The sequence below is a fragment of the Centropristis striata genome, chromosome 16, assembly GCF_030273125.1.
Source record: "Centropristis striata isolate RG_2023a ecotype Rhode Island chromosome 16, C.striata_1.0, whole genome shotgun sequence".
In the NCBI taxonomy this organism is placed as follows: Eukaryota; Metazoa; Chordata; class Actinopteri; order Perciformes; family Serranidae; genus Centropristis; species Centropristis striata.
This window is the reverse complement of record NC_081532.1, coordinates 21,435,390-21,447,442: the sequence shown is the minus strand read 5'-3', so window position 1 is coordinate 21,447,442 and position 12,053 is coordinate 21,435,390. Positions and strand designations below refer to the sequence as shown.

At 39.5% G+C, this 12,053-nt stretch overlaps 2 protein-coding genes across 2 annotated transcripts in view; one reads left to right on the top strand and one right to left on the bottom strand.

Moving 5' to 3' along the window:
• Positions 1-6,241, bottom strand: part of trappc12 (trafficking protein particle complex subunit 12) — a 47,433-nt gene extending 41,192 nt beyond the window's left edge. Inside the window, 3 exon segments of the mRNA XM_059352810.1 lie at positions 132-248; positions 2,260-3,571; positions 6,212-6,241. Of these exon segments, the coding sequence (XP_059208793.1) occupies positions 132-248; positions 2,260-3,561 (1,419 nt within the window). The 5' untranslated portion in view covers positions 3,562-3,571; positions 6,212-6,241.
• Positions 6,242-6,390: 149 nt separating this feature from the next.
• The window catches only part of eipr1 (EARP complex and GARP complex interacting protein 1), a 74,818-nt gene continuing 69,155 nt past the window's right edge, over positions 6,391-12,053 (top strand). Inside the window, exons 1-2 of the mRNA XM_059354066.1 lie at positions 6,391-6,579; positions 7,045-7,128. Of these exons, the coding sequence (XP_059210049.1) occupies positions 6,538-6,579; positions 7,045-7,128 (126 nt within the window). The 5' untranslated portion in view covers positions 6,391-6,537. The remainder of the gene's footprint in view (positions 6,580-7,044; positions 7,129-12,053) is intronic.

Below are 12,053 nucleotides of genomic sequence, written 5' to 3'. Positions count from 1 at the left end.
CATCCAAAGCCTAAATAATGGTGACTTTGCTACAACAGCAAAGACAGTCACACACAGTGAATGATGTACTTTGACTCAGAAGTGAACACAAACAAATTAGTCAGAGACAAAAAGTACAGTGAGTGACTTACGATGAGCTGTTTGAGACCTGTGAAGGACTGTTCCACAGAGTTGGCGGTGAGAACTTGACGCTTCATTGCTGCGGGTTCTCCCAGGAAACGAAGCATCAAGTCTTTCACAGCATCACCCTGCAGCAAAACACACATAGAAATTTAACATCTTGCAAAAGCCTTTACTGTAAGAAACAAGAACAAACTACCAAAAGGATTTAAATATTAGATAAGGGCTTTTTCTACATTAAATCAAGTGGATTGGGAGCAATAATAAAAAAACTTGATCCAGACATCTCTAGATCTTTACAGTCAGTAAAACAATATTCAGCCCAAATAAGAAATTGAACAAAAAACAGACTGCAGAAAATGCTATATTTAATCCAGCTTTAGAGTGGATCTAATTTGTTTGCTGAAAACTGGCTCTTAGCAGCAAAAACACCAAGATGATGGAAAAATACTTGATTTTTATTCATTTATTCAAGCAGGCATTCAAACACACTGAGGGGATAATGAACACAATCTAAGCTGGGAGGTGGACGTACACCATAAGATTCAATTGAATAAGTAAGTGAATTGATGTTTCATCAGGGTTGTTATTACAAATAAATGTGACTGTTGAAGGAGCTCAGAGGATGTTTATGAGAAAAAAAAACATGATATGCTGACACATGAGCCAAGGGTGCATGTATGCATGCTTATGGACAAGTGACATCTGTCTCAGCTCAGTCTGTTGTACCTGAGCAGGAGAAGGTCAGACTGCAACCATTCAAGTCATTCTGCCGTAGACACAAGAACAGCGCAGAATGCTCGAATTTGTTTGAAAAATCAGAATGATCTAGGTTGAGCCCAAAGGCTATAAATGTCTTGGCAGAATAGATCACAAGCTTTTTAACATATTGCTGAAATATTTAAAACAATGCATGAAAAAGCCTTGGTTTTAACCTTGGGTCCTAGCTGTTTTAAAGAGAATGTGTCTAAGCCCGAGTTGAGTGTTCTGACCAAACCTAATATCACCAGAGCTGAAAGAGTTCATCGGCTAATTGAAAATTGAAAAAAAATAATCAGCAACAATTTTTGCAGTCAATATGAATGCTTAATTTAAGTAAAAAAGGCAAAAAAATTCACATGTTTGAGCCTCTCAAATGTGATGATTTGCTTGCTCCTTTTTCTTTGTTTTATACAAAATGAAATGAAATTGTTTTGGGCTTTGGATGGATGGTTGGAGCAAAAAAGGCATCAGAAAGTTTCGCCATGGGTTTTCAGAACTTGGTTGATTGATAATGTAAAATAAAATTGGCAGATTGATTGCTACTAAAATAATCGTTAGTTGCAGCTAGGGGCGTGTCACACCACATTGTGCATTATAATACCAGTACATTTCTTATATGACAAAAAAAAGCTGTTCTTTTATTCAGTTTAACAGCCATCACACAACATAAAACACTTCAAATTCAGTCCTGCCGAGATCCTAAAAGTAAAATAAAATATTTAATTTCTAATCACAATCACATGACAAAATCACTCAATCAGAGTTGCTCAGTGGTGCATGAAGTGTGCATCCAATCCCTGCCCAGACTTTGATTGTCAATCAAACTCTGGTGTGAGCCGTATAGACAAAATCCTGTCTCAGATTAAATTGTTTTTTTGCAGTTTAACCAACCTACTGCTAACTGTGCGACAGTAACAGAATAAAACAATGCTGAATTAACATGTTTACATCTTGCTATCAACATTTCTCTTCCATCTTGCCTGTAACATGGTCTCCTGTTTCAACTGCTGGCTCACCATTGTCTGTGATCTGACCTCTCCGCCTCAGACAAGATCTCAGTTTTTGGGAATCCTGTACTACCATCTTCTGCAAGTAAATATGAAGAACTGAGCTTCCTACACAGTCTGACTCACCAAAGCATCTGCCCTGATCCTCAACTTTCCTCGGAGCAAACATCGCCTTTGATGGTAATTATGTTTCATGTTGGATTTATGAATGGAATCTTTTTAATCAGTATAAACTTTCTTTACATTTTTAGTAGTTAGGGTTTTTTTCCAACTTGACCTTACTTCGTAAAATGGCATACTGTAAGAGTAATTGCTCCCTGGGCTTTCTAGAGACATAAGTTGTATGATAAGGACTGCAGTGTTGTCCTACCTGAAGGTTGTCAAACTTGAGTCCTGGCATGGTGAGTCTGCTGGTCTCCACATAGGCTGGGTTGTACTGCTGTGTGGCCACAGAGATCAACACCTTCCTGGTCTCCTCAGATGGCAGCCAGGCATCATGGCGCCTGTCCACCTCACTCAGACTCAGTGCTGTCGCAAACGGGTCGTCACTGCCTGAGAACACAGCCTGGAGCTGGTTGAAGGGCTGCGGCTGAGTGGCTTGAGTTGGGGCTAGTGCTGCTTGGGGTGGAGGAGGTTGGGCCTTGGCGGCAGGCTCAGTAGGGACAGGGCCAAACACTGAACTAGGGGTCGGAGCACCAGAGTCCAGAGCTCCTCCAGGGGTGGAGATGGAGGAGGAGGTGGAGGAGAGCTGGCGCTCAGGGGTGGGGGTTATGGGTGCTGGACTGGAGCCAGGAGGGATCTCAGCATTTGGGTTTGAAACAGAGATGAAGTTTGAGGGAACGGTAAAAGAATCAAAGAAATCAGAGGCAGGATTGACCTGTCCATTGTCAGTGAAGAACTTGCTGAGACTGGGACTGGGCTGGCATACGAGGGGGGCCGTCAACTTGCTGGGGGTCACTGCCTCCTCGCTTGCTCCAGCACTCCCCATGCTAAAGCTGGGGGACTTGATAAGGGTGGGCTGGAAGCCATCAGGCACCAGAGACTTCGGCTGGGTGCCCTGGCTGAAAATGGTGCACACTGGCACAGGTTCCTCTTTTGGGCTTGTCCCTGTAGCTTCTTGTGGTGCTGGCTCCTCATTTTTAAGCTCAGGTGGGCTCTGTGTGTCAACTTGAGGAGAAACACAGACTGTGACTGGCTCTAGTGTGTCTGTCTGCTCCTTGTCTACTTTCTCCACAGAATCACAATCCTCCTGCTCCTCCACTGACACTTTAATCTCAGTTGTATTCTGTCCAATTTCACTTTGTTCTTCTTTGTCAACTGCTGTCTCTTGTGCACTCCCTTCCTCCTCTCCTCCATCTAAAAAGGAGTCAATGGGAGCGACATCATCCTCCTCACTGTTATTAGGCGAGTCAGAAATCATGACACTCTCCATCATCTGGTCATTGAGCTTGTCCATTAGGCTCTCAGAAGGTGTAGCACTGCTGTCCTCCTGGGGGGTGGCAAACTCCCCTCCCAAGTCAATGCTGTCTTCCTGAGGAATAGCACTGTCTCTGGAAGGGGTCTGACTGGTGGTTGGCTCCGAAGGGTCCGGGTCCGGGGCATCGTTGGTTACGTCTTCCACTGTGATGTCCAAGGTAACTGGCCGCTGGGCAGGCGCCTCCCCACTGTCCATCTTACTGCTCCTGACAATTCAACACAACAATAAATGACATTTCGATGAAGGAAGAGGATTGTTAAATCAACTTATCCTATCAATTCCTAATTAAACACACACACTGCTACCTCCCCCCGTCTCCTTCTGAAGCCCTTGGACTATGTTTATCACTCAGACCAGAGGCCTTTATGTTCAGATCTGCTGGTCTTCACTTACTGAGAGATGTAATAGTGACTGGTACCTGTATATCTTTAAATACCTGGTTGGAAAATTACCATCATATATCACATCTATGTTGCACTGGAACACTGGTCAACATTTAACTCCCTCCAGTGACTGGCTGGTTCTTCAGGTTCCTGTACCAGGACTGATCTTGGAAAGCCAGCATTAAGTATTAGAGCATCAAACCAGCTTTAGGACTTTAAGCACAACCTAAAACGAAATACTTTTACACTGCTTGGGTGATTTAGAGCTTGACTAAATAACCCTCTTCAACAGATCAGTCACTGTTTTTTCACTATCATTCCCACCAATAATAAACAACAAGGGGTGTATCCATTTCATGGGTATCTATCTACAATGTGTGTATGTGACCGTTAGTCAGACTGACCTAAGATTTCGTATGTGGCTTGCGCATGGCACAAAGGTGTGCATCCTCGATTTTGAAAATTTTTTAATTCATTTTTCAAAATATCATTATTTACGTAGGATGTGTTGCAGCATTGCACTGTTTCTGATTGGACGCCTTTTAGGGGAGCTCCGCCCCATTGTGTGATAGGCCTACACCTGGTCATTAACCCAATTCACTCTGGATTTCCACGCCTGACTCATCTCATCTGTAGGTCTTTTTAGCCTACCTATCCTTCGGAGTTTTAAAGTGTGCTACAAGGTTTGATTTTCTAATAATATTCAAATATTTTCCAGCGAATATCAATGTTCAATGTGTATGTGCTGATGGTGTGCGTACCATATGAAAAGTAAGTGTTTTATGGAGTTGCAGACGTTGTAGCGGTCTGCATTAATGTGCAAATTCTGTTATTCACGTCCATCTGTTTGTGCTGCATGTAAACTTATTCCCTCCTATATCTGTGTCTGTATATATGTCTAACCATGTTGAATGATTAAGTTTCTTTTTCTTAAAATAACTATTTCTGTGTCTCTTTATATCTCAATGTACATCCATGTATTACCCAATATACCCTTTGGATTTTTGTCCATTGTGTATATAATGTGAACCAAATCAATCCACTCATTTACAGTTTTTACAGCTGGTATGTCTTTCTGCTTTGAACAGATTGGTCACTGTTTTAATAGTATTAATATTGGTTTTGTTTGTAACATTATATTACTTATTGTGTGTTTATTTGTACGTATTTTAATTGTTTTGCTTATTTATTATCTGCTTATTTTAACTGGTTTGCTACTTATTTTGCCATTGTTTGCTGCTTGTTATCATTGTTTATATCGTCACACCGTTAAAATAATCGCCTGCGTCATTTTTTGTCAAAATTGTTTGTTTTTTTGCCTAAATCATCTCCTCATGACGCCGGCCACCTATGGTAAAAATCACCTACATCCTCAGTTGATCAGATCATGTGATTTTACCCCTTTAAGATCATCACTTCTTTGACAATTTGCCACATTCATAGGCGTTAGATAAGAACCCAGCAAAGAAGAGCTAGAGGGAGCTTGTTTAGTTATCAGTTTAGTTTATCAGTGTTTTATTGTTGACACTAATATTAGTAACACTTTACTCTAAGGTGTTTACATAAGAGTGACATGAGCGTGTCACAAACATGACATGGGATGTGTCATGAACATTAATGACACTTTGAAGTAACATTAATGCTCATGATACTTGTCATGTCATGTTTCTGACAGGCTTGTGTGACTCTTATGTAGACACCTTCAAAATCAAGTGTTACCATATCTTGCTTAAGTCACAAAGGCATGTTCAAAAGCCTAAGTAATTTATTTCTCTTAAGTTACATAATTTACACACAGTGTTATTATTATGCCAAAGGCCATCCTTTGTTACATCCTTTTTGAGTGAAATGATCAATAAATGTCATATGTTACACTTTTGGTGAAGTTTTTTGTGTTTCCTGCAAAATTTGAAAAAATGAGTTAGGCGATTATTTTAACAGGGTGACGATATCTTTGCTTATGCCCAGCATCACTGTAAATGAGGGTTCCCCTCTATTGATCCCCTGAGTCTTAAATAAAGGTTTGAATGAATGAATGAAAGATGTAATATCAACGTTGAACGATATTGTGTCCATTATTGTACGAGAATATGCAGCATTTTCTTAGTCACTTCCTGTCATGATAAGCAAACGCTATTTTTGACTAGCCCTTGTCGTCAATACTGAGCTAACATTACACCTAAAGAGAAGGAGTATGTTTCATTCATTACATTCAAGCCTAAAGACGCTGATACTGGAGATATCGGATGATTGTTGTTTGTTTGGTACTGGCTTATCTTGCTAATGCTACATCAGCCTGTTAGCTTCCGGACACTAACTTAGCTGAGCAGCTAATGTAAAACAAATTCTTGATAAATAACAGCTATAAAAACCACGAAACATACCACCGTGCCATCCCTATCACTACGAAATGACCAGCAACAAATACATAACTAAAAAACAAACACGATGATGTTTCTTACCTTACTGCAGTGACAGCTATAACTCCTATACGCATGCGCAGCTCCAACGGCCAGCTACATGTACGGTATCCCTAAACAGACAATTTTCACCACCACTTTATTTTCGTATTCTTGACGTCTTCTACGTACGTTTAAAAGCCGACACTACGCTACGTTACGTGTCGTTACGTATTTTACGCATTTTTTCAGTTTCTGAATCGCGGAAGTGCGGGTACTCTGTTGTGTTTTGTGCAGTAAGTAAACTGTTTCTGCTAACACAGTTACAGTATTTTTATTGTTCTTAAATCGTAAGACGAAGCCTTTAAACCTCTGCAGCAAGTTGAAAAATGGAGGACGACGCTCCTGTTATTTATGGTCTTGAATTCCAGGTACTGTCTCACCATTCATTACTATTTACCGAATGACAGCTAGCTGTATCATATTCTATGCATAGAGGAATGTATTAGCATCTGTTTATTTCCAGATTCTATTCGATTTTATTCTATTCTTCATCAAAACATTTTAATGCGAGTGGGCAGTCATGTTTCTCAACTCTTATCACCCACTGTTATCCCAGACTGTAATTGTCTTCATGTGCAATATTGTTTTTTCATGTGTAATACATGCTACATTTACATTTTAATACTCTTTTAGCTGCTACGATACACTGATACTCACATCACATACTGTCAACACTGCTTACTTTTATGCTTGTGGGGGTCTATTGAGCGTTTGGGCAGGGAGGGGTGTGATGGAGATGAAACATTTTTCTATTGCATCTATAAGTGGGATCCCACGGCATTTCAGTGTACTTGACAATAAATATATCTTTTCTTATCTTATTTACTCTGCAGGCACGAGCACTTACTGCCCAGACAGCTGAGACTGATGCCATTCGTTTCCTTGTTGGTACACAGTCACTGAAATTTGACAACCAGGTAAGAAAAACACTTTTGGATGTTGAATATTGTCATAATATCATAACTTTACTGTACAAATTAGTGTGGTGACTATCAATATTAATACATTTGGTCTCCACTGGATTACTGTGTTGCAAAATGGCATGCATTTAATGAAAGAATTATGCTTTGTGGCAGAAAAACTGCTGTATTACTGTTACTGAGTATAATTCTGTCTTTCTGATTTTCAATTACGCTCTGACATGCTGGGTGTTTACATTTGCTGTTTCCCCAGAAGTTAGAGCAATTACAGGTGGTAAAGCTTATCTAACGCCATTGATAGGCAGCTGAATGGCATGCACTATATGATACCATATATATGATGTAAGTACACAATTCAACAAGATATACCCAGCATATGTCTCTTCATTTTTAGGCATTTTATTGGGGGAAATGTTACCTTGACATAGTCTTAAAACAAACAACCAATCAGAAAAATAATGAAGATAACTGCCGAGGACTGTATAGTAATTATACAGGGACACATTTTGTAACCTTGTTTAGGTGGTAATATGCAGCTCATTAATTTTTTTTGTCCATTCATATTTTTAATTGCAAGTCCTAAAGCAGCACTAGCCAAGGTTATCATTTTTGGGTTGTGTTTAGTTTCTCTTCTGTTGGTAGGGAAATAAATAACGCACGATTTACTGTCTTTTTGTTTGGGTTGTTAGCTTTAAGAAAGGGCTCAGTTTTAAAAAAAAAATCTTTGGTATTGTGGATAGTGTGTGTGTGTGTGTGTGTGTGTGTGTGCATTGGATTCAAGTTTTGGGAATAAAATATTTTGATCAATGATCCTTACAGTAACATGGATTTAATGTAAAAACTTACTTCTATGAGCTCTTAAAATTATTTTTTCAAGCTGCTTTTCTCGGATTTGTATCATTGTTATTTGAATTGAAATTTTCAGCTATTTTCTGACATTTTATAAACAATTAATTCAAGAAGAGAATTAACTGAAAAATCAAGAATTATAGTAAGTGTTGCAGCTTTAAAGTCATTTGAAAAAATGAATATGGTGTTGATGTCATCACTTTGTTTTTAATGTTCAAATAACAGTCCACAACCCAAAGATATTTGATGTATACTCATATATACAAGAAAATTAAGCACATCTTCCTTTAGAAACTGGGACCAGCATCTGAAATGTGAGGATTGTGGCATTTTTTCACAACTGATGGTCAACTGATGATAAAATAGAATAAGACTTATTTATCCCGCAGTGGGGATATTCGGTTGTCACAGCAGCTTAAGATACAGACAAGGGAGTTACAAAAATATAAAAAAATAAATAAGACATATACATACATAATATACATACATTATAAATACACATAGGGTTTTTTGTATTTTACAGATATTGCACATTCGTTAACATGTTACATGTGAACTAGATTGTTGTATTTTGTAATATGAACAATAAATTAAAATGTACATATTCACAGGATACACACAGTATAGCATAAAGGTATAAAAACATGTTATATATATTGTGTGTGTGTGTGTGTGTGTGTGTGTGTGTGTGTGTGTGTGTGTGTGTGGTTATATATAGTTATGTAAAAGTAGAAAGTGTGCTATTTAGTGAGGTGATAAGTATAATAATATAATAAATATAATAAAATTATAATATAATGTAATAGTATAAAAATGCAGAATATTATGTTATGTAAGATACTTTAAGTGGTCAGATGTAAACAAAGATGCAAAGAAAAACAGTGCAGTGACATGGTGATATGATTAATGCTACATTATGTCATTATGTTATATTCTTACTTAATTATTTTCTCTATAAAACATACAAAAACAGTGAAAAATGTTAGTACAATAAAAGACGGGGGAAATCAGTAAATTGCTCACATTTGAGGATCTGGAACCAGTCGAGATGATTTATTTCAGTCAGTTGTGGTTGACAGAGTGGATTTTGTGTGCATATCTATGGTTTCTCAGCAGTGTTGGGGAAGGTTTTGTGCTGTGGGTATATTTGCTGGGAAAAAGGCGAGAGAGTGGGGTGTATGCATGCATGCACATCTTGCAGAGGTCATTACAGAGACAGATGACAGAAACAGTTGGCTCTAAATGGGGGAGAAATAATTAGCTCTCAGAGAGAGAGAGAGAGAGAGAGAGAGTGAGTGTGTGTGTGTGTGTGAGAGAGAGAGAGAGAGAGAGGGACACAGAAAGATATATTTCTGCTTCGAAAAAAACAACCCTGTTTTCTGGCAGACTTCAGTGTGAAAACGGTCTGGCACTGAATACAGACGTAGTTCAATCCAAGTCTTGTGTAGCAAGTCTAATACAGAGCTTGTTGGGAATAGTGACAATGCATCCCAGTCGATCTGTGTGATTTCTTATTACACTCTGTCAGTAGCTTAATATACTCCTCCTAACACTTCCCTCCATTCTGGCAGAATCACAGAGCTGAAACACAAGAAAAGCAGAGGCAAATGCTTCAACTGTAGTGGAACTCTAATCTTAGTATACTTATTTCATTTATACTGTAGTAATGAAGGTGCTTATTGCTCATTTATTCACTGGTCAGTTTGATTTTAGGCCACTGGAGCAAATTTGTGATGCATCAGATGAAAGCTGACAGTAGTGAATACAATCCTAAATGGCCTCAGTTTGCACTGTAAGCAGGAATGCACAATCCAACTTTTTCCGTCCAGCTTCTCCTGCAAATTTAGATGCTAAATTCTGTATTTTTCTGGGTACCAGATACATAGTGGGCCCAATTTTTGTGGCAGTGTAATTACCAGTGCTCCGACCGTATTTTCCTGACTTTGAAATTCTTATATGTAGCGGCCCAGCGCTTTATGCACAGGAGGGAGGCTTATTCAAATGTGGCAGCACCAAGCAAGATTTTTTTCTTTTTTGGAAAAAGTTGTGAGAATAGACGTCTGAGAAGCATGTCTGTTTCTAGCATTACTTTACTGCCACGTTGGTTATTTTGTTAGAGCAGACTTAGGGGCAAATACAGTACCAACAGAATATGATATAATGATGGAAATTAACAATTTTGAGAAGACACTGTCCAACCAGTAAAACAGCTTAAATGAAGGTGAATATTTATCTAACTGTATCTGTTATCCACAAATGTATAAAAAGTGATCATAAAAACTGCTTCACCAAAATATTTTTAATTATTTGCTTCTATCATCATTGGCACAGCTGTTTCAGTGATGGTGCACTTTGTGCTTCTGCACACACGTGAACCAGAATATAGCGGGTGCACTCAGAGCTCAGAGACGCCCACAGACAGTCTGTGCACCCAGAACCTACCACCCTGTGTTGGTCGTTGTGATTGCACGATTAAAATATGGCTCCGTTACCTATCTGGTGGATCAGACTGGTGCATCCCTGGAGGCTCAGTCAACTGTGCAGCAGGAGTATCTGTGCACCTGGGCTATCCCCGTATTTTAACAAAATCAACTAGTTATTTAAACCATAACCCAGCACTAAACTGTTAGACTTTGAGCTTTGGCATTTAAACAAAGTCTGCATCAAAGTGTCAGTACTTTGGGCATTAGGTGCATTTCCACTATAGTCGAAAACTCGGAATGAGGCTGGTCTCCCTTGCGGAAACGCCCCTAATTTAATGTGAGCCGGCCCTATTGGCTGTTTGACCGACCGTTTTTTGGCCCTGACGAAGAGCAGGGCCAGTTTTCTTCCCTGAAAAAAGCCTGGTTGCTGATTGGATAGAACGCTAAGGGGATGTGACGTAGTACTCGACGCCACAACAACACTTGCCATTTGTAAAAGCCGGCGAAGTAGCGAGTAGTCACAAGTGACAAGAAACATAAGCCCCTTTCATAGTGTGGTACCGCAAATGTCCCGCTATATTGCTGGAAAGATCTGTGCCGGCTTTTTGCCTTAGGGCGTTCATAGTGATGCCATGAAGGCGTGATATTCTGCCCTTTCATAGTGCAGTCCGGCATTGTGGAACGAGGTGCACAGTAGCATAGTGCTAATAGGCTACACAGTTAGCTTTGTAGCAGTACAGTATGCATGTGCTGCAGCAGGATGGGTTCACCTAGCGATCTCTGTTTGTTTACAACAAACACCGGACACTCTGTGCACAGTTGGCAATACCCGTTAATTTACAATCGGCGGCAGACACTTTGTGTACAGTTAGCATGCCCGCTTGTTTATGATCAGCGGCAGATGACGTGCACAGTTAGCGACGGTGACCGCAGTTGTTGTGCATGCTGTTGAAACTGTCGCTAAGTGATTACGCGACAATCAAAAACCATACGTCACCTCCGGAGTCTAGTAGATTCCTCTGGGCCCTTTTTTTGTAATGGAGACACCCCGAGTGAGCGGACATTTGAGAGGGCGTGACCTGAAGCTTTGCCAGCGGCCACTTTTTACCCATAATGGAAACATGGCTATTGTCTAAAACAGAATGCATTCTTTTGCTGATCCTTTGTGAGATATATTCAACAGAAAACTGTACATAGACAGTATATTTTATGTTTAAACAAATAGACTTTTGTTTTGTAAATATACATTCAATTCTGAATTTGATGCATTTTGTTTTTTTCTACAGTTTACGCAAATAATTAGGGTTGTGCGAAAGTGCTTCTGAAGAGTGTCTGAAACCCAGAAGAGTGTCTAAAACCCAGTTATGATTTTATAATTTTTGTAACTTTTTGAAACAGACAATTAAACAATCATGCACTGTTTTTGCCCTAATTGGCTAGGTGTGCAGAGGTGTGAAAGTACGTAGTGTCTGAACGTCTTTCACAAATCCCCTTCTCAAAATCTTCATAGAACTTATTCTGTCACTTTTTGTCTGTCCCAGATACTGCACCACTACTTGTATCTGTACGTGTAAGATTAATAATGGCAGTCGGATGTCAGGAAGAGGCTGTAACAGCAAGCTTGCAGTGCCGCCATCCAACATGAAGACT